Consider the following 24,183-nt stretch of genomic DNA (forward strand, 5'->3'; position numbering starts at 1 on the left):
TGATTGATTTTTTTTTTGCAGGTTATGATAATCACCAACTGTAAGTAACAGTTTATAATGGTTATTATTGCTAGGTCTGCACAATACTATCTGTGGCCATAAGAGGCACAACAAAAGTGTGTCTTTCTATCTGAATGGTTTCAGGGCATGTAAAAAGATTTCTGCATACCATCTGCAAACTGTCTAAGCCCCACAATTTTTAGTAAACATAGGCCTAATCACTCTCACTTGAGGGTAAATTTGACAGGATTAATCAGGTAATTGTAATGGATTAGATACATGTTTTATATCATTGTAAGTGTAAGAGATAAGAAAAGGATCAACAGTTATATTAATTAATTTATTCTTGATTGGTAGACATGCTGCCACGTTGTGGTCACACTGTTCTTAAATTTGTGCACTTTAAGCAAATTCCACAATTGATGCACAATTAAGAACAAGGTCGAGGCCACATGGAGAGAAGACACTGTTCTGTAATTTGTACGCAGTTTTAGTATTTTAACTCAGTTATCTATTTAATAATTTACTATTAAATCAAAGACATTCACTTTTCGTCAGTTTCAGAGCTCCTGTCCAGCAGAGGGCGAGCTTAACGCATGTATGGCTCTACCGTAAGACTACATGTATGTGCGCAAAATACAATCGTTTAAGGGGCATGAGAAGAGTGAACTCATCAGTCAAGAATAACGTGCATCCTAAACCACCCAGGACATACCTAAGTTTGGATAATGCAATTGTAAAACTCAATAAACTACTTTTTAAAAATTGCACTTATTTTTTCTCTTTTGAAAAATATTTTTCTATTTTAAGTTGTCATTGCTATTCAGAAGCCCTTTTATGTTTCAATGCTGTTGTAAATTTAGTGTCCCCTTCAAATTTTTTAATATTAAAGGATAGGTTTGTTAAAACAACAGTCAGGTGTCCATATGAACATTGAGAGAGGTTTTCCTCGCTGTAATCATTCCTCCTGTTCATACTGGCTGTTAAAAGATCCCCTTCAAATGTGCTTTCAATGTAAGTGATAATCCACAGTGTGTCCACACAGTCATTTTGTGCAAAAATGCATTTAAAAGTTGATGTGAAGCTTATATAAGGCTTCAACAGTCTGAGTTAATCATATCAAGTGGATATCTGCCACATTTACAGTCTTTTTAGCATCAAATTCCCTCTTTGTGTTTCATTGGACAGTGTTTCCCTGTTGAGCTGCGGTGGAAGTATAGTAACAAAAAGAGGAATTTTGGTACTAAAAAGACTGTAATGTTGAAAGATATCTACTTGATTTGACTAATCTGGACTAAACTTTTAAATACATTTTTGCAAAGGAGGACTCTGAATTTTGGCTCCATCACTTACATTGTAATTGCATTATGAAGGGATCTTCTAATGGTCAGAATGAACAGAAGGAATGATTACAGCAAGAAAAACATGTTTCAATTTTAATTTGGGCTCCTGACTCTTGTTTTAAGACAGACTTTGTGAACCCGTCCTTTAAAGTGTAATGTTTTTTTCGCATTTATTATATTCATTTCGGTATCCACCTAGTTTCCTTATATAGAAATTGATAAACCAGATCAGACTGCAGCCTCCTTCTTAATGAAAGCCCACTCTATTTATCAGCATTTCTATGTGCGACGACCTAAACAGGTCAAACAGGCATCAACGCGTTTTCAGGAAGCAGATGAGAGGGACAGCCGAGCGGACATTAGTTGTTGTTGTTGTCACTTGTGCTGTATCCTCTCCCTGTCTGGCAGCCTGGTCAGCGGACCAGCAGACTGTTTTCTCGGTTTACTTCAGAATCTTGTTCTCCGGTTAATGAATGGCAGTGACGGCAGTGAGAGCGATGGCAGCCGGGGGGCCGGCGTCTTTGTCCCGGTTCAGGGGAGCGCTGGTGGCGGCTGTGCTGGGCGACTGTGTCGGCGGAGAGTTTGAGGGAGCGGAGGAGGTTCCCATGGAGAGTGTGCTGCAGCATCTCAACAGCCTGGACGACGAGACTAAAGGAAACGGTCAGTGACAGGATGACATCTCTGAATCACCAGATTGCAACATGCTAGGTTCCTCTCTGTAAACACAGACTACTATACTCTTCAGGCATGCCGAGCCGTGTTGCAGAAGAGCTTGAAAAGTCTATTTATAAAATAGGGCTGTTAATGTTTTGCAAGCCTGCATCTGTCAGATATATGATACTAAACTGGGGCGATAATCTGAGTCAATGAAGCGTTAAATAGGCGGTTTAACACTTTTTAAAACCATGCATGTATTATGAATAGCTCATCTTAATTTAATGTACTGTAATTAACTGCAAGACATGGAAACAGTGGGAAAATAACCAGAACCCAAAGTGATGTCCAAAACCCCAAAGTATTCAATTTAAAACAGAGAAAACCAAGCTGCATTTCACATTGTTAAATTCATTGACATTTAACATGTTGTTACTTGGTAAATGGTGAAAAGGGAATATTAGATTATCACAATAATAATAATAATAATAATAAGTAGCACTGCAACACAAATTTTACAAGTGCTGTACAACATGGAAGCAACAGCAGTATTGAGCAATATTGAAAATCAAATGACCAAGTGCAAAAAGGATCTCAGGTGATGTGTAAAGGTTTGTTGTGGATGTGACAGTTCAGGGATGTAGCTAGGTGCCTGGTCATGTAATGAATTTAAAATGCAAAAATAAAAAGTGTAAGGAAAGTAAATGTAGTGCTAGTTCAAACATTGCTATTGAGTTTTGTACAAACTGTAGTCTGTTAAAGGCCTTTTGATTGAGGAAGGTGAATTTATATCTGTGTGTGTGTGTGTGTGTGTGTGTGTGTTTTAGGTATCCTTGAGTACAGTGATGACACAGCAATGGCACGTTGTGTGATCCAGTCTCTTCTCACCCGGGCCGGCTTTGATGAGCAGGACATGGCTCGCAGGTATACAAATGTGTGCTGCTGACACTTTTGTGTGTTGTGGTGAAAATATTGTTTCAAAGGCTTGTGAAGTAAATTGAGAGCTGTGCTTACACACACACACACACACAGTGAAGCCCTGATGTCTCACCCCTCTAGGTTTGCTAAGGAGTACAGCACATCTCCAGGTCGTGGTTATGGTTCTGGGGTGATCCAGGTGTTGAAGAAGCTGTCCTCCCCTCAGCTCAGTGACGTGTACCAGCCAGCCAGGGACCAGTTTAATGGTCGGGGCTCTTTTGGGAACGGGGGGGCCATGAGGGCGGCCCCCTTCGCTCTGGCTTTCCCTGTTCAGGCTGATGTTAAAAGGGTGAGCAGTGGACATCTTCGTGAGCTAAACTTCATCCTTGTTGACATGCATGTTGAAGCTATGCACATTGCCATGAATTGTAATGTTTGTCATTTCATTAATGCTGTGAGTCAGTCACAAAACATCAAAAACTTTTAAACTGAATGTTGTTTGCATGATAGCAGAAAAGTTATATTCTGACATGTGGGTCCATTGCTTTTATTTATTTTTTTCTCTTTTCTTTCCAGTTTGCACGCCTGGGCGCCATGCTGACACACTCCTGCTCTCTGGGTTATAACGGGGCGGTGCTGCAAGCACTGGCTGTCCATCTCTCCCTGCAGGGGGCGCTAGACTTGCCTCAGCAGTTCATCAGCAGGCTAATCACAGAGATGGAGGAAGTGGAGGGAGACAAGGCGTCACAAAATGATGCCAGAATGTAAGTACTACATGAATAAGGTTGCTTCAGATCTGATTAAGTCTAGTTTTGGCTGTCTGTGGAGATATGTTTGGGGTTAGCAGTCAGGAAACATGGAACATTTATTTCATTTTAAAATATAGTTTTAAGGCCCAAAAATGACCAATTCAGGCTGTACTGGGAGTGTTATTTTTCAGTGTCCATCTTCCTTTAACATGGTGTGTCTGTTCAGCCTGAAGGAAGCAGAGAAGCCGTTTTGTGAGCGTCTTCATAGAATCAGAGACCTGATGAGCAGGAGCAAGGTCAGCATAGAGGAAGTCATCTCTGAACTGGGTCAGTATCTGTCTCTGATCTTTCCTACTGTCTGTTTGATTGTGTTTTTTATGTCCATCCATCCTTTTCTGTCCCTCCATGGCCTGCATGCAAACTCTATATTCTTATATTTTTTCTACTGGCGTATCTAAGGCTTCAACTAACGACTACTTATATCATTGATTAATCAGCAGAATCTGAATTAATTTCTCGATTAATCGTTGTAAGAATTTATTGCTTTTCTCAGTTTTGCAACTCACATTCTAGTTTTTCACATCCCTCAACATTTCCTGCTTTTCCTTCCAGGTAACGGCATTGCAGCGCTCCACTCAGTCCCTACTGCCATCTTCTGCGTCCTCCACTGCCTGCAGCCCCGGGAAAGCCTCCCAGAGAACTACTGTGGCGTGGAGAGAACAATAGCGTACAGCCTGGCCCTGGGAGGGGACACAGACACCATAGCCTGCATGGCAGGGGCCATTGCTGGGGCCCATTACGGCATCGAGGCCATTCCTCAGCCCTGGATAAAGTGCTGCGAGGGGGCGGAGGATGCAGACATGGACGCAGAGCGACTTCACATGCTGTACCACCAGTCATCACAGGGGGGCGGGAGTGCAGCAGGGGGACGGAGCAGTGAAGATGCATCTGAAAACCAGTCAAACACTTCTAACGGCACAGAGAAGAAGACAGGAGCAGAGTGATGCCTCAACTGAATTTTGACATAAGGACTCTCGAAGACACATAGAAATTAAACACTTAAACTTTTTGGACTGAACTGTGTTGGTTAACTGAGAACCTGTGATTTAGAGCAAACTACTCCGACATTGCAGCGTTATTTTACTTGGAAAACAGCAAATTTTCTTTCTTCTTTCTAATTGGATCAGCAGATATTGAGACTCACAAGCTTGCAAGCAAAAATACTGGAAGGCTATTTTTTCAGCAAACGAAAATATCAAAGTGTCAGATTATTTAAAAAATGTGGTCTGCATGTGCATACACAGTACATCACACACACACACACACACACACACACACACACACATACATTTCCCCATACATCTCTTCCCTGTTTTGTGTCGAACAATCTTTTGTCATGTGAAAGTTGCACTGTGAATTGGCCATGTCTTGTTTATCCTTCCGGTGTATAACAATTATTTAATAAAGTTTTTTTAAATTCACAGAATCTCTTTCATTTGTTTTTATTTGAATTTTAAGTCCCCAAAAATCATTTATGCATTTATCCACACTGTATTTTTTTTTAATCACAAATCAAATACAGTACAAAACAAATATTGCAGACATTGTCAGTAGCAAAATATATGGCATATAAATATTAAGTCATAAGAAATTATAAATCATATGCTGGTGTTAGAACAAAAACCTTGTTTTCTTTTCATACAATATTTCCGATGCATCATATTATTGAAATCACAAGTCATGTTTATGTAACAGTAAGTGTTTAATGACAAAGTTTGCTGCAGTTTGGTTCTTTGGTTTTTTTGTTTCATGCACCTCGGAGGAGCTGCAATATTGTGACAATTTTTTTCCCTTGTAGCTAAAAAGTAGAGCATTTAGCTTGCGGTGCTTTTTCTCACTGTGGTATCAGTGCAAGAGTTTGCAGACAGTGAGAGCTGTCGTTAGTGTCTGTATATTGTGCAGGAATAGAGGGAGTCAAGAATAACTCTTCTTGCTCCTCCAAAATCTCTATATATGGGTTTTTGTTGTTGCTAAATTCATCCAGAATACTTTTTTTATGGATCTTTGGTCTGAAACCTGCTGCAGATAAATGTTCACAATAAACTGAAACAGAAATTCACAGCTATTAAAGTTCATATTCTGCTAAGCCACATGTGATAAATTGTTGCACATGCAACAAAACAAACAAATGTGCTCTCCAATTCTTCAAGAATGTCAGCAAAGAAAAGAAAACTAAGTGCACCTGGGCACATTGAACACTGCTTCTAAGACAGTCAAATGTAAACTCCAACTGATTAATGCTTTTTGGAGCATTTTTACAGGCAGATTGTTGTGTGTTAACAGTAGTCGAGAGAAGTGGGAGGAAATATTTAATGGCCACTGAATGCAAACTGCAATGTTTCATAAGTATCATAGCAAAAAAACAAAACAAAACAAAACAACACATTTTTCTCCTGGATTTTTCTGTCCAAATCACAGATTTTTCTCAGCCGGGGCGACCTCTAAGAACAGCTGCAGGAACACTGTTAACTTGGTCAACAGGCCTGGGCAGAGCTTGTAATGAATGACAGGTATGTAGATTATGACTCCACTCACGATAAATAAAGACACATAGAGGTATTCAATCTGAGGATTGTCTACGATGGGTGCCAGCACAAGGAATATTGCTGCAATGAGGACCAATATGGGGAGAATAATGGGAACCTGTTGAGAAAGGAAGAACAAGAGAACAAGAGCACACAAGCTGATTTTCATCTGGTGTTCAAGAATTGAGACAAATGTTTGTTTATGATGATAGAGCTTTGAGAGCAGATGTGTGACACTGACCTTGTATGGCCTTGGGAGCTCTGGCTTCTTAATCTTGAGATAGATGAGTCCAGACAGGGTGATGGCATAGAAAAACCAGGCAGTGAAACTGACAACAGCAATGAAGAGGAATGTCAGACAAACACACAAAGATTGCATTTAAAAAAAAAAAAAGAAAGTAAGAATAAATGCAGAGCCAGCCTTCACCTGAAGTAGTTAACGATACTCTGGAAGTCTCCAGGGATGAGCACCAGCAAGGAGACGATAGTGGTGAAGATCAATGCTGGAGATGGAGTCAGTCTGCGGACGTGAGCCATGGCCAGAATATCTGGCTACAAAACAAACAAGACTGAGTGAAACTCTGTTACAGCAATCTTATTTTAAAACAATGATACACATTTTTATAAGTTAGAAAGATTCTCACCATGTGTCCCTCCCTGGCAGCAACAAAGCACACACGGCCACCGCTGAAAAACGTCCCGTTCAGTGAACCAAAAGCAGACAAAGCTGCAGCTACAGACATGATCCACCCCCAGCTTCCTAACACCTTATTCCTGTGGAAAAGGGTTTAAAGTTCTCACAAAAGCTGCAACACAATTCTTTCTCTAAAGTCTTAACACATTAAAACCCCTTAAATAACAAGCAATTTTAACACCAGAAACAGCAAGTCAAACTATCAATCTGTGCCTGTCTACTTGAATCTGTCAACATCAACATCAGGTGCTGTCTTACCCCCATGTAACTGCCACTGCATTGGAGGACATGAGCTCTTTGGGCGTCATTACTGTCAAGTAGCTCACGTTCACCAGCAGATACAAGCCGGTCACCAGGGAAATTGCTATCACAACTGCTCTGGGAAGATTCACCTAGGACAAAAAAACAAAAATAATTTTTATGCTCTGGTTAATATGTACGTACAGATAGGGTTAAAAACATGTACTGTATGGAAACTGTTTTTGTGCTTTTCCCCCCAAAATATTTATTTTGTACAAATGTGGCTGGTTGAAGCTAGACAAAAGTTCTTTCTCTCCAGGTTTGATCTACATGGTTTGTGGGCCAAACAGAGGAATTCAAAGTAGCTGAATAACACAATGTTAACTTGAATATGAGAATGATTCATTCAAAGGAACAACCATCTTCCAAGCTCAGAGTAAAATTTTCAGGAACTCTCAGCTATGAAGTAAATGTTTTATTCAGCAGTATTTATCTTCCCTACCGTAGTCACCCCACCTGTTCTGTGTGAAAAAGGATCGCCCTCCAAACCCTCAAAAATCACTCCTCTATTATTAAATAAGACATAGATCTGGAAAAAAAAGAATGTTTGGTGCACAAAGTGCCAAGAGTTTAACAACAGAAATTATCTAAAATAATCTCTATTAAAACTTGAAAGCTTTTTAGTAATAGTCTGTACAATTACACATATTTTAGACCTTTTGCCACGACAATATTTTAAGCATTCAGCTCAAGCGGCTGATTGTAGTTTCTTTTTGAGCTGCCATGAACAATGAGTGTTATCTCACAGAGGGTTTAACCATTGTCAATAAAGTGAAAATGATTTACATCCCTTGTCGAAAGGCCCAAATGCCCACAACAAGGTCACATTGTCATCATACTAGACTTTCTAGTCACAAGACTAAAACAGCATTACCATTTAAAGAAATTTCTGAATAAAATAATCATGAACTACCTATTGTGTGAGAAAAGTTAGTAAAAACTAGACCGGTGAGGGAAAATCTTTCATGACACTCATAATGGCTTCATCTGTTTTTGCTGTCAAATAAAAAGTTCAGTTTACCTTTTTTCTCTTAAAATATTCAGGTTGTTTTTTAACTGCTGCTTGTTGCTACATGTTTCTACTTTATATTAATTGCACCGATAAAGATGATAACATCACAGGCACATACCTTTATCACAGTTAGATAAGACTGCAATTGCACCAATAAAAAAGTTTTCTTACAATCACACCATGATTGCCTTTATGTAACATAGCACTGACACCTTTAACGCTTTAGTTGCAGTCTATATAGAAACTTTCAAGCATGTTAACTGAAGATCTGAACTGCCATATATTCAATGAACTTATAAATTATTTTGAAATAAACTTATGAAAAGGAGAAGGTCAAAAAGTAACACTGTTCATCTTAGTTTTTACAATTTAGCTAGCCACTATCATTTTCCTCCCAGTTTGGCAATAAGACATTCATGTTTTTCCTGCATAATCTTGACCAGAAGGACTGTTGTGTTTGAAAAATATTGAATAAATAATAGAATATCCAATGCACTAAGTGGAAGAGGTGCAGTAGTCGGTATTGTTAACACATAATATAATAATATAGTCCAAAAACAGTGTATTATGTACTGGGTATCCTTAATAAATAGCATTCTGTAAGAAAACAAGTTTTTTTTACTTTTCTCAAAAAACTGCATTTTTCGGAGAGGAGGTTTTGCTTTTCGGTCATCAACAGGCACAATCCAGCTTTTTAAAGTCTCACCTCTGGTCTTTTCATCTCCTCAGTGACATAATTCAAGTTGTACCAGCCAGCATAAGACCAGAGTCCTTGATAAAAAGCCATTCCCAGCGTGCTCAAAGAATACTGAGTGCCTTTAAACGCATTCTCAACTTTTAAATTCTCCACAATGACACTGCTGCTCTGTATGAGCTCCACAATCCCTCCAATTACAATGAATGTCAACGTCAGCACCTTAGCCACCAAGAAGACCACCTGGATTCTGACAGCAATGCGGACATTCAAGATGTTGGCTATGGCAACAATCAGTATGGCCACAGCTGCAGCGCACTTCACTACCAGCTGTGGAGGGTGGCAGCCCACATAAAAGGGTGCTATGGCATACTCTGCAATGCTAAATGACATTGCTGCAATGCCGAATGGCTTCACAGCCAGGATAAAAGTGATTGCTGCGAAGAAAGCAGGAAATGAACCATAGATCCTCAGTATGTAGATGAAGTCCCCACCAGATTCAGGAATGATTGTCCCAAGCTCAGTATAGGACAGTGCTGCAAACATAGCTACAACTCCAGAGACAGTCCAGATCAACAAACTTGCTCCAGGGCTTCCCACATAGACCAATACAAACTGTGGGGACATGAATATACCAGATCCGATCATGGTTCCTGCAACTAATGCTACACTGCCAATCAATCCAATTTCCCGCTTCATCTTCAGGGCTTCAGGTTCTTTGTCAGCCATGGCCACAAAAATTAGAGAGCACAAGGTACTGTAGTTGCTATCCACTCTTACAGAGCAGACACACACACAAGACTGCAAGCATTAAGATAGACAAAACATTACAGCTCAAGAGGCAGTAAAACTGTTCAAGGTAGGTTACCTTAATTTAACATTAACTACTCCGCATGCCCAGTAATTTTATGCAGCAATCCCTTATCTGGATATGATCACCTTTTTACTGGACTGCAGTGGCAGCTCTATTCTGTCAATTAAACATTTACCTCAGCATATCCACTCATTTTGTAATTTACTGTCACCTTGTTTATTCACTAAAAGCCTCTAAGATAAAAGGCTCATAATAGAAGTATTATCTTAAAAAAGATGTATGTATGAGGGAATTAGGTGTTCCTGGGCAATGTGAATTTCTTGTTTTGTTGAATGGCTGACTGATTGCCCAGCAAAATCAATAAACACTGAATGACAAAAAAGATGAAAGAACCTACAGTTTACCATGGTTGATTGCACAAAAAATCCTTTAATCTCTCAATTTAATTTATGAATAATAAACTGTGAAACTCTTACTTCTGGATGTTTCAGCTCCTCAGTTAAATAATTCAAAGTGTTCCAGCCATCATAGGACCACAAGCCCTGATAGAAAGCAATGCCAATGGAGCTGACACCAACATTTGTTCCTTCAAAGGAGTTATCAAAGCTCCTGGTGTTGCCCTGGAAAAGCATTACAACACCTCCCAAGATGATCACTGCCAGTGCCAGCATTTTGACCACCATGGACACCACCTGGATAAGTGTGGCCAAGCGGACGCTCAGACAGTTAACTATGGCCAGTACCACAATTGCTCCTGCAGCTATGCACTTCAACACCAGCTGTGGAGGGGTGCAGCCATTGTAAAAGGGGGCCACAACATATTCAGCAAAGCTCAGAGCGATTCCTGTGGCACTGGCAGGCCTCATGACAATGATGAAGCTGAAGACAAACATGAAGGCCACCCCTTTCCCCACTGTCCGCAGAATGTAGATAAACTCTGCTCCAGACTCTGGAATGACTGTCCCCAGTTCAGCATAGCAGAGCCCCCCCAGCATGGCCACCAACCCACAGCAGGTCCATATAATCAGGCTGGCCCCAGGGCTGCCAATAGTAGATAGCACATACTGGGGAGATATGAAGATCCCAGATCCCATCATGGTTCCAGCAATGAACGACACAGCTCCTATAATCCCAACTTCCCTCTTCAGATTGAGTCTGTTTTTGTCACTCTCCATTGTTTGAGTGCTGCTGCTTCGTTAAAGGCATTCACATAGGACACTGGACATGCTGAGAACTGGCTGTCGGTTAACTGGTAACTATTGGGTAATAGGTCAACAGTACAAGGTGAAATCAGTACGAGGTGAAATCACCTGTCAACAGCCACTAAACCAAGGTGTGTAATGATTATTCATCTTCGACTTTGCTCGTTACTATCAGTTGCATTCTCTTAACAGACAAATCACTCTTTCCTTTTTTTACAGCAAAGACTGTTTGATATTTATGAGTTTCTATCCAAATCCATAGTAGTAACATTTTTAGGACTCTGTAAATTGGTATGCTGTGTCCTTGATTCTGTTCTTGAAAATAACAACTAGAATCAGTAATAAGGGATTGAAGGACAGAATCTCTTGGCACAGCTGAGGGGTGGAGAGTGCCTGGGATGGTGACCTCAGGATTGCATCTCTTCTTTTTGCTTAGCCCAAAATCAACAGGGAATGCACTTGACTTCTTGTCGATAATATAGAAACAGCTCTCATTCCAATTATACAAGGACCAGATGACATGTAGCAATATCTCTGGCACACCATATTCCTACAGTGCCCCCTACAAATCGCCCCAAAGAACACAGCTGTAAGCTATCTCCAAGTCCACAAAGCACATGTAGACCGGAATGGTTAAACTCCTTTGACCTTTCCAGTATACTTGCAATAATAAAGAGCTGGTCCACTAATCTATGACCTGGACAGAATCAGCATTGTTCCTCCAGAATCTGAGGCTTTACAAATCATCTGAAGCCTCCTTTTCAGCACCCTGGAAAGCTGAGCAGTTTAATACCTCTATAATTGGATCACACCCTCCAGTCCCCAAAAAATGGTAAACATAGTAAAAATGGTAAACATTAACCCTGCTTGCCAGTCCCCAGGCATTTAAGAGGGGTGTCATCCAACACATTCCAACACTATTCAGAGCTTTCAGCAAGTCAGGGTGAATGTCATCCATCCCTAGAACTTGTTCCCGGTAAGAGAGCCCCCAAGACTTTTTTGATCACATCAGTGACCACTGCCAGGGAAATGGGTAAGACTTCGTCAAACTCTGCCTCCTCGACATAGGCTGTGTTGGTTGGGTTCAGGACTTCATTGAAGTGATCCTTACACTGCCTGACAATATCCCCAGTCAAAGTCAGCAGTCCCTCTGCCTAAAAAACTGTGTGGAGAAGGTTCTGCCTCAGCTTCATGAGTATTTCTGATGAATGCTTGAGGCCAATTGTAAGCTCTTCTCCATGGCCTCCTACAAGTTCTTGCTTCTGCAACAACTGGCCAGCACCACAGTTGCTCCAGCAACTACACACTTCACCACCAGCTGTGGAGGGGTACAGCCATGGCCACAACGTATTCAGCAAAACTCAGAGCGACTCCTGTAGCACTGGCAGGCCTCATGACAATGAAGAAGCTGATGACAAATATAAAGGCCACCACTCCCCCCATTGTCTGTTGAATGTAGATAAACTCTCCAGACTCTGGAATGACTGTTCTCAGTTCAGCATAGCAGAGCTCCATCAGCATGGCTATCAACCTACAGCAGGCCCATATGACAAAGTTGGCCATGGGGCTGCCGCTAGCTGACAGCACATACTGGGCGGCATATGACGATCCCAGATCCTATAATGGTGCCAGCAATGAATGACACAGCTCCTATAATCCCTACTTCCATCTTCAGATTGAGTCTATGTTTATCACTCTTCATTGTGGTCCAGTTCTGCTGCCTCCTCAAAGACATTCACAGAGGACATTTGACATGCTCTGAACTGGCTGTAGATCATATGCTTACTGTCATGTAACGTCACAGCTATGTCACAATATGAGAAGAAATTACCCTTTCAATAAACTCTAAATCAAGACAGAGCCCATCACAGGGAGAAGTGCCTCGACATGATGACCAGGACTAAAAATAGTTTTTTTATGCTCTGCAGACTATGTAAGATATCGCATTGTTTCAGAATTACTGCAAACTTAGTTTTAGGGAAATGTGATACTTTGGAACTGTGAAAAACCTTGAAGCAGAAGATAGAAACGAACTGTGTCAGAGCTTTCACAGCACACATTGTTATAATGTTGCACAGACAGTAAGTTGCAGTGTAGCACAAGAGGCAAGTCACACCACACACAATTGCCAATGAAATCATTGCTCATTATTACCTCTATACCCTCAACCTGTAGAAAAGGATGCACCACAACAAGTTAACCTTTCACTAGACTTGAGATTATAAGTAGTTATGCAGAGCTTCTTATAACCTGACACAACTTCTAGTGTCAGTATAATGGTGACACAAACCCAAAGATGAAACAATCCAAATTATTTCTATCCCTGAAAATTTTGACAGTGATCGTATTATTACTCCTTACAAATGAAACCACTAGTGGCATACTTTAATTTCAAAGGGTCTGAGTTGATACAAGGGGCAAGTCTCTCAGCAGGGTTAGTATAAAACTGCAATGTACCTACTACACCTGAAACATTTTCATCTTTTTTGCAAGTTTTGCAGGTAAATTTAAGCAGATTCTTGACACACAACAAACACACTGCTGACTCAAATAACCAAACAAACCCAGAACAGGTCTTTATAAAAACCCCTCCACATTCAAAAAGCAGTAGGTAGATCAGATAGAGAGTGATCTTAGGAGTGTCCCAGAGGCATGGTGTTAAACATTGACTGGGTCACTGGACTCCTTATTTATTATTTTAGTGTGAGTTTAGAACACGAGTGTGGTTACAGCAGTTGGTTGATAATACTTTTGTGACTGTCTAAGTGGATCACCTGTCCTGTGTCACCATTGTCCTGCCTCAGTCATCACACTTTGTCTTAATGTGCCTGCTACCACAGCTGGTTCATTTTGTATGTCTGGTAGGCAGCCAGAGGAAAGAGTTTCCCAACAGAGATGATCATCGCTTTATAAAATACATTTTCTTTTTAATTTTTCAATAAAGGTCTGATACTGATTAACATTTCTTGAAACATACAGTACATTTGCTCTTTGTTCCTTGCAGATTTTCACTTCACTCCTACATGACATTATACAGTGTATGTCATGTAGGATGACATTGAAAATCTAGTGTATTATAGCGGATATAAAAGCTTAAACATTAATTGAATCCTTTATATTCTTGCTTGGGTGGTATAATAGTTTTAATGATGGGATCCATCTCTTATAAGACTTTACTGTTTTTCTCCACCTTATTTTTTTAGGGTGATGGTTAGGAGAACAGCCAATGTCAGTGTGCCTCCTTATTGGGTTTCCCTTCAGTGCAATGACACTTGACACTCAAACTGTTTATCCCCTTATACTTACCTCTGGACGTTTCAACTCTTCCGTCACATAATTCAGATTGTTCCAGCCATCATAGGACCACAGTCCCTGGTAGAAAGCAATACCAATCGGATTGATGCCCAAGTTTGTGTTCTCAAAGGAGTCTTCAAAGTTGTCAGTGTGCCCTCTGACGAGCATCACCACACCTCCAATTATAATGATTGCCAGGGCCAGGACCTTGGCCACCATAAAAAACACTTGGACTGACACTGAAAAGCGAACGTTAAGGCAGTTTACAGTGGCTAGTGTTATAATTGCAGCTGCAGCCACACACTTAACCAGCAGCACTGGAGGGGCACAGTCCGGGTAGAACGGAGCTACGACATACTGGGCAAAACTCAGCGCGATGCCAGTAACACCAGCAGGTCTCACAAACAACACAGAACTAAAGATTAACAGGAAGGCAACTACTGGTCCTGAAGTCCTGAGGATGTAGATGTACTCTCCACCTGACTCTGTTATGACAGTGCCCAGCTCAGCGTAGCAGAAAGACGCCAGTATCACCAACACACCACAGCATGCCCACACCACCAAGCTGGCTCCAGGACTGCCAATGGTGTACAGCACCGTCTGCGGGGACATGAAGATCCCGGATCCGATCATTGTCCCTCCGATGAGGGATACGGCTCCCACCAGCCCTAGTTCCCGCTTCAGGCTAAGCTTCTGTGTCTTGTCGTCCATAATCGCAGCAGTGACAGACCTGCTGTTGTCCAACACATGTTCCAAATGAGACAACACTATAATTCTGTGGCCAAAGTACTCTTGCAGCAACTCATGGAGTTAATAATTATGTTGAAGGAATATATGACTGTGGGTGGGTCCTGTTTTGCCTTTTGCTTTATCTTAGAGGGATCAGTGTCCATTAAGAATGAGATTGTTTGGCAGAGCATTAGTTAGTACTAGTTTAAATTCTTCTGGCTTAACATTCCTAAAATAGTTAACCAGAAAACAAAGGCAACACACCCTTGATTGATTTGAAACAATTTTATATTGTAATTGTAGTATGACACTAGACTAAGAACCATAAAAAAGTCATTGGTCATTATTTTACCAATTTCAGAACATTTGAGCACTTTTAAGACAGGTACTGCTACAAATATGAAATCTTTTCAAATTGTTTACATGAAAATCAACATAATAAAATATTTATATGTTGAAACTGGAAACATAGCTGACCTGTGAGTGATGTTTTAACACTATCTTATCACAGTGATAACGCATACAATCTATATAAATACAATCTATATAAATCACAATTAAATTTTATGATCTTTTCACTCAACTGTGTGTGACTTGACATGACTGACTTGATTGTTCAGAACGACTTCCAACTACAACACATTAAACAAAGCCAATAAACATGTTTTATTCCTTGTGCATGAGTGAGTGAATACAATACTGTCCAAATAAAATGGAAAGCATTGTGGAATAGATCCTGATGGGATTTTATATGAAGTACTGTAGATAGCTACCATGTTTTCAGTCCAGTGGTCCCTCTTTTAACTACCCAGCCCCATCAGGAGGCTTTATCTTCCCCTCCTGTAACAAAGAGGTGAACAGTTTTGTTGGAGTGCAGCATCTGTCCGGCTCGCTGGGCTCCGGTGATGGCAGCCAGTTTGTGGGCATCGTAGCGGGAGTAGAGGGCAGTGCAGGTCCAGCTAGCTTCCTCCCCCTGACTGCCCGCTGAGAGCATGTTACACACCTCGCTGTAGAAGTGCGGGTAGGAGGGAAGTCCGTAAAATATCAGGTTCTGGATCCCTTTGATGGTGTACCTAAATAAAAGATGTCAAACGTTATCCGGGCTGTTGCAATATTGAGTGCAATCATGATTTTATTAGCACACCTTCTGAAATGTATGAAGAATAACATTCTTGTTGTTTCATTCAACCGACAAATATATGTGTGTGTTTTATTACTATTCGACTATAATAAAAAAGACTAGGTCAAAACCTAGTATATGGCTGGACCGTGTATGGTCATGTGTGAAACTGAGGCCAATTTTTTTTTTTACAGGGATAGTCAGTCGTAGTGTCTATAATGTGAATTCCTGGATATTAAAAGTTCATCTGCAATTTTCTGTAGTGGTCCCAGTAATATTTTATGTTAAAGTGTACTGAAGAAGCATCACATGACATGGTTGAACTACATTTGAGTCAGAAAAAAAGGTTATGAATGCAGTTGCAAGAACAATACTTTCCAATCATATTTTGGGGTGTTTGATTTGAAAGAGAACTGATTTTGATTCTAACTATTCTAATTATCTGTTAACTCCTCCAGCTCTTTCATCTGTTTCACTCTGCAGATATCTCTTGTTTTTCTGTATTGAGTGTTTTGTCTGATTGTTATTTGGGGTGCTTTAAGTCTGCACTCTCCCTCATGCCTCTTTGTGCCTTTTTTCTGCCTCACTCCTGGTTGATGACCATGGAGACTGTGGTAAATTAAAGTTTTGACAGCATTTTGGGTGCAAATTCAGGAGGTTAACCACCTGGTTATCGCAGTTACAGTCAAATCAAGCGCACCTGCAGAGCAACTGCCCCACACGAAATTGATATAACAGCTACATGAGTCACATGTTTTACCTGCAAGACTCGTGTTTTAATGCTGTTCATTGTTTGTGATGTGAAAACATCAGAGAAATAAAAAGCTTGCATCCTGGTATTAGTTCAGTTATAAAATCCAAACACACTGCAAAGTGTTTCTCCTGCTGGCTGCTGACAGCACTGTCAACCGGAGAGTCGATCACACTGTACAGTAGAAAGGAGACACTGGTATGCGTCTGTTTAAGCAGGAGTTTAGCCAACTTTGCTGCATTTAACACCGGAGCTGAGAGCGTCAGAGCTTGAAGCAGGAGACACAGTCACTGTGTGTCATGCTGCTGTCCTCCACTTCCATCATCTTATGCTGATTCATTTTGAAAGGGCAAAGGCCAATGGGGAAACTCCAACACTCGGTTGGCTGACCAATGGTGTAACTTCATCACTCATTCAGTTGCTCTGCGGACAACCGCAGTTACAGGGCTGGTTGGTGGCCAGTCCAGCCAAAAAGGCCGCAGTGAAGGACTACCCAGTCACATGACAAGGTAGTCACAAATACACAATCAAAGTAAGTGGTCTAACTTTTGAACTCTGTAAAAGGGATCACATGTGTTTCCTTCACAGGTTATTGCAGCAGGTGATATGTTAACCTTTAAAAAGGTAATAAAGATCACTGTCTTTATACTTACTTTTGCCGGCAAAGCAGTGATTCCAGGATTTAATACCATAAGGATGCATTTCAAATTCTGTGATGTTTATCCATGAAGTGGTTAATAATGTCCAGTCTGATCCACTGAACAGCTGGTGTCTTTCAGCAACAACACCCTACTCCTACCTTCATGAGAAGTGTACTAGCTGACTGGATGTGTACTCTACTTACTGGGTGAAAAGACAAAATCCCCCACAAATCAAACAAAGCCATAAAAAGAACTGACCTCTTGTAGAAGTGGAAGCGTTCAGTGAAGAGCAGGAACTGTTTGTCCCCTTTCTGGAAGAAGTGCCTGGCTCGGGACACCTCTGATTTGCTGGAATACTCACAGATGCTGGCAAAATTCATCTCCTCTTTCTTCATGTAGTTGCGCAACCGGACGTAGTCGAAGTAAGAGGGTATGTAGATCAGAGTGTGGGACATAACCGAGTCCCTGTACTGTGGCAACACTTTATCTACAAAGAACTGAAACCTATAGGAGGATGGAGAACAGCAGAAATGAAACAGCTTTAGATATTGTTGGGAACAACCAAAATATTGGCCAAGATCTCTGCAGCACATTCTGTGATTTGGAACAATATAACCTAATAAACTGAAAGGAGCACTTTACCGAGCATCATGGTCCATGAAGCTGTCTGAGGAGAACATCTGAAACACATGGGGCAGCTGAACCAGCACCTGACAGATGGAACCTGTTTTTGGGATGTTCTTGGTGGCAATCTGAGACAAAACCACAGAGATAATTAAATTTAAAAATCAACATCAAATGACAATTAAGAAACGCTGGTCAAAATACAAATGAAAATGTAACTGGTGATGATTCACTGTTTTCACAGCCAGGACTTTCCTGGGATATCTTTCAAACCACAGTAAACAACTTAGGGTGGCTACTGCTCCAGCCACTGAGGATTAACTCTTATCTACAACTATGAGATCATGTCTGTCTCCAGAGCTGCTCTACCTCTTAGTAGTATGATCAACTAAAATTGCAGTCAGCACTGTATGTTCAGTCCCTGGAGCAGGTGTAATGTTGAGTGTGAAGTGTACCTGTCCACGGTAGTTGACACATTGCTTGGTGAGGATGTTGTTGATCTGTGGGTCCTGGATGGAGCTGAACACCAGCGTCTGCCGGTAATGTCTAGCCCAGTTGTTGAGGTTCCACATCCTCACCCTGGAGAAGTCCACTCCATGGGAGTCCAGAGGCTGCAGGTTCATGTGCTTCATCACATGCTGGTGGGGGTGGACAATGTGTGTTTTCAGAAGACATCAAATATACAGACAATCCTCAAAAATAGCAACTTCTGATAGGAATAGTTTGTTAAAATTATCTGCTCATAGATTATTTATCACAACCTTTTACAGTAAATTAAACCAAGCAGAACCCAAAAACATCAGCATCACCCTTCAGAAACTTCAATGAGTCAAACTTTAGTCTGAAATGCTCTGTCAAGGCTCCGGTGCTATTTGCTTAAAGCTGAATATGACAGAAAATGTTGTGATTCATCAAATTCTACAGTGGTTGTCGGACAGTAGATGGTACCCCATCTTCCCCAGCAGTAATACCAGATGTTGACACTGATGGTCAGAAGAGCTGTGCTTTCTTACCAGGACATGTTCCCAGTTCTGCATTAGGAAGACATCTGTCTGGTCCATCACCAGCATCTCGATGGAGGAGAGGAAGTCAAAGTCTCTCTTACTTTCTCCTTCAGCTCCAAGCACTGTGCGGAGGCCCAGCGGAGACGCGATGATGATGTCTGATGAGTAGAAGGGGGCATAGAGGCGTATGTTGCTCTTGATGATGGAGATACCTGGTGAAGAGAGAGGACAGCAACAGGGCCTCAGACAGGAAAATGGAAGAGATTCACCAAAGGTAAGTCAACTTCTGTTTTGTTTCCAGATGTACCTATCCTGAAGTGATCATCAACATTGCCTGAGAAGATGGCATGGTAATCATCTGGTCTCTGCAGATTGGATGGTTTGTCATCCACCTCCTCTCCAAACTCTTCCTTGAACCTCTTCTTGTTGCTGACCACCATCTTCTTGCCTTTGGTTTCCAGCAAACTGATGATTGTCTGGACAATATGTAATGCTCCGCTTCGGAACGGCACAAGAATCAAGACCTGCCATATGTGTAACAACGTCACATGTAATTGTAATGCAACATCATGAGAGAGCAAGTTGTCAAAAATTAATGAATTAAATACTATGTTTTTGAATATTTGTACATTTTAGGTATTTTGGTAAGCGATGATAGGGGATAACATTCATGGACTACACACATAAATTACCTTAGGGGGATTGAGGGAAACTATTAGCCCAATAATTAAAGAAAAATCACTGGACAATATTATATCCCTTATATCAGTCAATCTACATTGATATAAAAATGTATGTTGTAATACTACAATTTATGACGCCATAAACAGTAAAGCACCTGAGGCGCAGATCCTTCTGTAGCACAGTAGTTTAGAGCAATATACATGTATATGGGGGTATCATGCTGTGGGACTGTTGGAGAAATAACATAATAAGAAGAACATACAATAGATACAACAACCGAAAATGCCTGATACTGGTGTAAAAGGTTCAGTAAATCTAACACAGTGTGTGTGAGATAGAAAAACACTATGTGCTAATGAGCTATCACAGTGCGCAGAGTGAATAACAAAGTATCATAATGAGTTTGACACTTATAGGTGCCCTGTGGAGTCCTCTTAAAGAAGCAAAGTTTGTGTTTACATGTGTAATTCACTAAAACAATGTGTGTATCCTTGAGGTCTGCTTAACTTGTTGAATGTATTTCCTTCCTCATAAAACATTTGCAAAGCTGATTTTTAAAACATTTTCAAACCTGCATTGTTTATATCCATGTTTACTTGCGAGCAGTCGTCTTTTACTGTGACTTTGCTGGTACATTGCTGTGTTTCTTGGTGCGTTACAGTCACCCTTAGATTAGTGGAATAGTGTGAAACCATTGTCAGGAATGTGTAATGTGTCACCAAGGTGCATGTGCATGAGACAAATAAAATGAGGACCCACCGTTAAAAAGATTGCACTACTAGGGGTCAAAAACTCCACAGGGTACCTTTAATTGGGATGTTTAAAAATGTTTTATGCAGCTCTGTTCAGAAACAAAGTATTTATCCAGTAGTTTACCTTGGGCCGAGTCAGACCTTGGTCTCTGGGTTCTTCCTGCAGCTCAGCTCCAGGCTTAGCCTGAGTTTTCCGCTCTCTTAGCTGCGCGTTGTGAGCTAGAACCTGGGAGTTGGCCTTCAGTATGTGGTTGAGAGCGTGGAGGCAGTACGCACTGCGAACCTGTGGGCCCTGGTTCAAAGGGCAGGTCTCTGGGTAGTAGAGATCTTTGTAGGAGCCCATGAGAGCCAATAGCTCCAGCTGGAAAGGGCTGATCTCTTCAGCCGCCCCTTTAGGGTTGGAAGTCTGGTTTAAATCCTTCCAACATGCATCCACGAGTTTGTGGAAAACTGGGGGGTTTGTGTCTTTCTGAGAGCTGATGGGGCCAAACTTCTCCAAGGGATTGGTGCAGAGAAGAGTGCCCAATTTTGGCCACTGAGTTCAGCAGCGACAGATACAAAAGAAAGAAAAGCACATTAACTATGGTTAAAATGCAAGATTTATTCTAATGAAAAAAGCTTGCTTGTTGTTTTCATCTAAAACTATAATAATAGTGAAATCTATGCATGCAAAACATTTAACAGAAGTAAAACAGTTATACCGTTATCTGGGTCTTGGCTTTGCTGCCAGATGTAATCTTTTGCACATCCTCTTCACCAAGCTCTGTGTCCAAATGCTGTAAAAACATGTCTGCAAATCAAGAGGGAAAAAAAAAAAAAAACATATCTCAACTACACACACTTTTAAAGTTGTCTAATTCCGAGAGGAGTTTGTTTATTTTGTGCACAGTTTGATGCATCTGACAAATCTAATAGAAATCTTGCTTTTTGAGGAGAAATTCACTCCTTTCTCACCCTTGCTGTCAGCAGTGCTTTCAGTGTCTTCCTCTTCTCCTTCACCCATGAAGTTGCTCTCCAGGCAGAACTGGGACTCATGCTCCTTGTCTATGAACTCTTCATCTTCTGCCTGCTTCTCCTCCTCATCCTCCCCCTCCCTCCCTTCAACCACTTCAGTCAGAGTTTCATCTGCATCCTCAGGTTCCTCTTCCTCCCCTTCATCTTCATCACCGTCCTCACTGTCATCGCCAACTGCATCACTGTCCCCTACGATAGAAAAGCAAAATTGTATTTAGTCGATTGCAGTATGTTGGCCTTTTTATTGTCCATTGGTGTGTTTGAGATAAATTATTTGCCTTCACCAAGGAGCTCCTCCTCTCCCTCTTCATCATCGGTGCTCTCCTCCTCTTCACTCTGGTCGTTACTGGCGGGTTGGCTGAGAGTTGAAAGAAGCTTCTGATAGGCTGTTTTCTGCTCTGGTTCATCCTCCTCTTCCTCCAGATCATCAGGATCAGCGTCAGAATGTTCTGGACTTGCTGGCTTCAATTGCAAAATATTGGTATAAGTGAAATATTACAAACTGTCTTGTATACCAGGGAATCCTTATTATTATTATTATTATCATCATCAATCTTGTATTTCATAAATCAGGGTTTATGACTGTATCATAAGAAATATAGTGCTACTCACCAGTTCCACTACTTCAGTTCTTTCAGGTCTTTCATTGACTCTGTGACAAAAACACAAAGGGGGACATAAACTTAAACAACAAGCATCTTCTGTAATACCATAAACATATAATGACATGGTTACAAAGCTCTCAGTCAGAAAAAAGTAAGGCTCTGTGATAGCTGCAAATTAGCCTGAGAGTGAGGCAATGAGGTGACTAAATTACTAGGCTGCTCTGTGGATGAGAGGTGAAGAGAGGAAAGCCTGTCCATGAAAGTACTGTGTGAAGGACACGTCTAGAACAAAATCCTTGGACAGAAAAGCACGTATGCACATATGATTTTCCAAAATTATAAGTAACACGTTTATGTTTCTCTGATTAAACTAGTTTGTTTGAATATTTGAAACTGAAGGTGTTTCAAGATTAACAGAACATACAGAGCAGGGAAGTCATGTGTCTCAGTAAGCCTTTATAGTTATTGAAGTGCAAAAAGTACCTCTTCATTAACGTTACCTCTGTATAATAAAAACAATGTTTTATGTCAGAGCACCCAAATACTATCTCCAAAGTAGCCTTATTTCCATTATACAACGTGTGTTCAGAGAAGTTTCTTAATCTGGTCAAAAACATTACTCTTCACTGAAGTGTAAGATTTGAATCATCTACCTCTACCTGTTTCACACACCTTAAGCCAGCATCCAGCCAATATCCAGGTAAGGCAGTGCATATTACACAAGGTTATGTAGTGATGATAGTGCGCCCATGTATGGATGTGTATCAGTCAGGTACTACACAAGTTAACCTGCACTGCGTTAGTGCACATGTGTCTGCTACTGATATTCTTATTGTTTTCACTTCTTTCTGCTAGCTACTAGCCAATTGCTAAGTTATTATGGATAATAAATTGAATATAGAGTAGGCATGTGAGGCATCATCTTTAAAAGCACTTTCAGATGATAACATTAGTCTGCATTTTAAATTGACGAAATGGACTGAAAAGGTCTTACATAAAAAGCCCAAACCACGTTAAACAAACAAAACAACTAATATTCTCTTTATGATAGTAATAATGACACATATCTATAGCTAACATACTAACTCTGTTTGAATAGACGGTTACTCCAGCCGCTGCTCGTCACTCGGCTAGTTGGCTAACAAGCTTTACTATCTCTTCAAGACAAGCCCACATTTACTTTGCAACTCACACATCATGAAATGGATGCTCCTCTCCAAACTCTTTCAAGTGTTTCTTCTGTTTTTTAGACAAATTGGTGAAAAGTTGTTTGCTCTGCCTTCTTTTGCCCATGTTGACACTGAGCTACACGTGTTTCTCTGCGGCTTCTTTGATGGTTGTTGTTTGTTATTAACAGCACATTACCGCCATCTACAGGACCGGAGTGACATTACAGGTTTGCACTTTGAGTTTCAAGGACAGGTTCCCATTTTTTTTTTTTTTTTTTTTTTAAATCTGTCTTAAAACAACATTCAGGCGCCCAAATGAACATTGAAACATTTTTCTCGCTGCTCCTGTTCATACTGACCATTACAAGATCCCTTCATAATGCAATTACAATGTAAGTGATGGGGGCCAAAATCCACAGTCCTCCTGTGCAAAAATGTATTTAAAAGTTTATCTGAGGCTAATATGAAGCTTCAGTCTTTTTAGTGCCACAGTTCCTCTTTTTTCTTACTATAGTTCCACTGCAGCTCAACAGGGAAACACTGTCCGAGGAAACACAAAGAGGGAATTTGATGCTAAAAAGACTGTAAATGTGGAGATATCCACTTGATATGACTAACTCAGGCTGCTGAAGCCTCATATAAGCTTCACATCAACTTTTAAATGCATTTTTGCACAAATGACAGTGTGGACACACTGTGGATTTTGGCCTCCATCACTTACATTGAAAGCACATTTGAAGGGGATCTTTTAACAGCCAGTATGAACAGGAGGAATGATTACAGCAAGGAAAACCTCTTTCAGTGTGCATATGGTTACTTTATTGTTGTTTT

General features: G+C 40.8%; 4 protein-coding genes across 6 annotated transcripts; 1 reads left to right on the plus strand and 3 right to left on the minus strand.

The window, feature by feature from the left end:
- The first annotated feature begins 1,583 nt into the window (after positions 1-1,583).
- adprs (ADP-ribosylserine hydrolase) lies at positions 1,584-5,145 on the plus strand. Its single transcript, XM_042389264.1, has 6 exons — positions 1,584-2,003; positions 2,825-2,921; positions 3,057-3,264; positions 3,492-3,679; positions 3,891-3,991; positions 4,277-5,145. The coding sequence occupies exons 1-6, from the start codon at positions 1,817-1,819 to the stop codon at positions 4,666-4,668; spliced, it is 1,173 nt and encodes a 390-aa protein (XP_042245198.1). The 5' UTR covers positions 1,584-1,816; the 3' UTR covers positions 4,669-5,145.
- Positions 5,146-5,159: 14 nt separating this feature from the next.
- On the minus strand, positions 5,160-15,085 carry LOC121881486 (b(0,+)-type amino acid transporter 1-like). Of its 2 annotated transcripts, none has more exons than XM_042389266.1 (6): positions 14,272-15,085; positions 7,202-7,335; positions 6,894-7,023; positions 6,677-6,801; positions 6,491-6,578; positions 5,160-6,367 (listed from the first exon to the last, which is right to left on the minus strand). In XM_042389266.1, the coding sequence occupies exons 1-6, from the start codon at positions 14,968-14,970 to the stop codon at positions 6,137-6,139; spliced, it is 1,407 nt and encodes a 468-aa protein (XP_042245200.1). In that variant the 5' UTR covers positions 14,971-15,085; the 3' UTR covers positions 5,160-6,136. The 2 variants fall into 2 exon arrangements, with proteins under 2 accessions (XP_042245200.1, XP_042245199.1); XM_042389265.1 differs by lacking the exon at positions 14,272-15,085 and adding an exon at positions 8,962-9,689.
- LOC121881487 (b(0,+)-type amino acid transporter 1-like) lies at positions 10,195-11,771 on the minus strand. Its single transcript, XM_042389267.1, has one exon. The coding sequence runs from the start codon at positions 10,936-10,938 to the stop codon at positions 10,201-10,203; it is 738 nt and encodes a 245-aa protein (XP_042245201.1). The 5' UTR covers positions 10,939-11,771; the 3' UTR covers positions 10,195-10,200.
- A 173-nt stretch (positions 15,086-15,258) lies between the features above and the next one.
- On the minus strand, positions 15,259-23,539 carry utp25 (UTP25 small subunit processor component). 2 transcript variants are annotated; one of them, XM_042389428.1, is made up of 12 exons: positions 23,376-23,539; positions 22,191-22,230; positions 21,863-22,040; positions 21,519-21,767; positions 21,266-21,354; positions 20,689-21,099; positions 19,436-19,652; positions 19,138-19,340; positions 18,580-18,762; positions 18,143-18,252; positions 17,759-18,004; positions 15,259-16,061 (listed from the first exon to the last, which is right to left on the minus strand). In XM_042389428.1, the coding sequence occupies exons 1-12, from the start codon at positions 23,474-23,476 to the stop codon at positions 15,806-15,808; spliced, it is 2,283 nt and encodes a 760-aa protein (XP_042245362.1). In that variant the 5' UTR covers positions 23,477-23,539; the 3' UTR covers positions 15,259-15,805. The 2 variants fall into 2 exon arrangements, with proteins under 2 accessions (XP_042245362.1, XP_042245361.1); XM_042389427.1 differs by having other exon boundaries at positions 21,857-22,040.
- Between the last annotated feature and the right edge of the window lie 644 nt (positions 23,540-24,183).

This window comes from Thunnus maccoyii, chromosome 16, assembly GCF_910596095.1.
Source record: "Thunnus maccoyii chromosome 16, fThuMac1.1, whole genome shotgun sequence".
In the NCBI taxonomy this organism is placed as follows: Eukaryota; Metazoa; Chordata; class Actinopteri; order Scombriformes; family Scombridae; genus Thunnus; species Thunnus maccoyii.

Bases quoted from the DNA above. Each gene is read 5' to 3' on its own strand.
- LOC121881487 (XM_042389267.1), bottom strand. From the start codon at position 10,938: ATGGAGAGTGACAAAAACAGACTCAATCTGAAGAGGGAAGTTGGGATT.
- adprs (XM_042389264.1), top strand. From the start codon at position 1,817: ATGGCAGTGACGGCAGTGAGAGCGATGGCAGCCGGGGGGCCGGCGTCT. The intron at 2,922-3,056 runs GTATACAAATGT...TCACCCCTCTAG, and splicing joins GAGCAGGACATGGCTCGCAG to GTTTGCTAAGGAGTACAGCA. The intron at 3,992-4,276 runs GTCAGTATCTGT...TTTTCCTTCCAG, and splicing joins GGAAGTCATCTCTGAACTGG to GTAACGGCATTGCAGCGCTC.
- utp25 (XM_042389427.1), bottom strand. From the start codon at position 23,476: ATGGGCAAAAGAAGGCAGAGCAAACAACTTTTCACCAATTTGTCTAAA. The intron at 22,041-22,190 runs GTGAGTAGCACT...TTGCAATTGAAG, and splicing joins GAACTGAAGTAGTGGAACTG to CCAGCAAGTCCAGAACATTC. The intron at 19,341-19,435 runs GTACATCTGGAA...TCTCTTCACCAG, and splicing joins TGATGATCACTTCAGGATAG to GTATCTCCATCATCAAGAGC.
- LOC121881486 (XM_042389265.1), bottom strand. From the start codon at position 9,678: ATGGCTGACAAAGAACCTGAAGCCCTGAAGATGAAGCGGGAAATTGGA. The intron at 7,024-7,201 runs GTAAGACAGCAC...CCTTTTCCACAG, and splicing joins GCAGTGGCAGTTACATGGGG to GAATAAGGTGTTAGGAAGCT. The intron at 6,802-6,893 runs GTGAGAATCTTT...TTTGTTTTGTAG, and splicing joins CTGCCAGGGAGGGACACATG to CCAGATATTCTGGCCATGGC.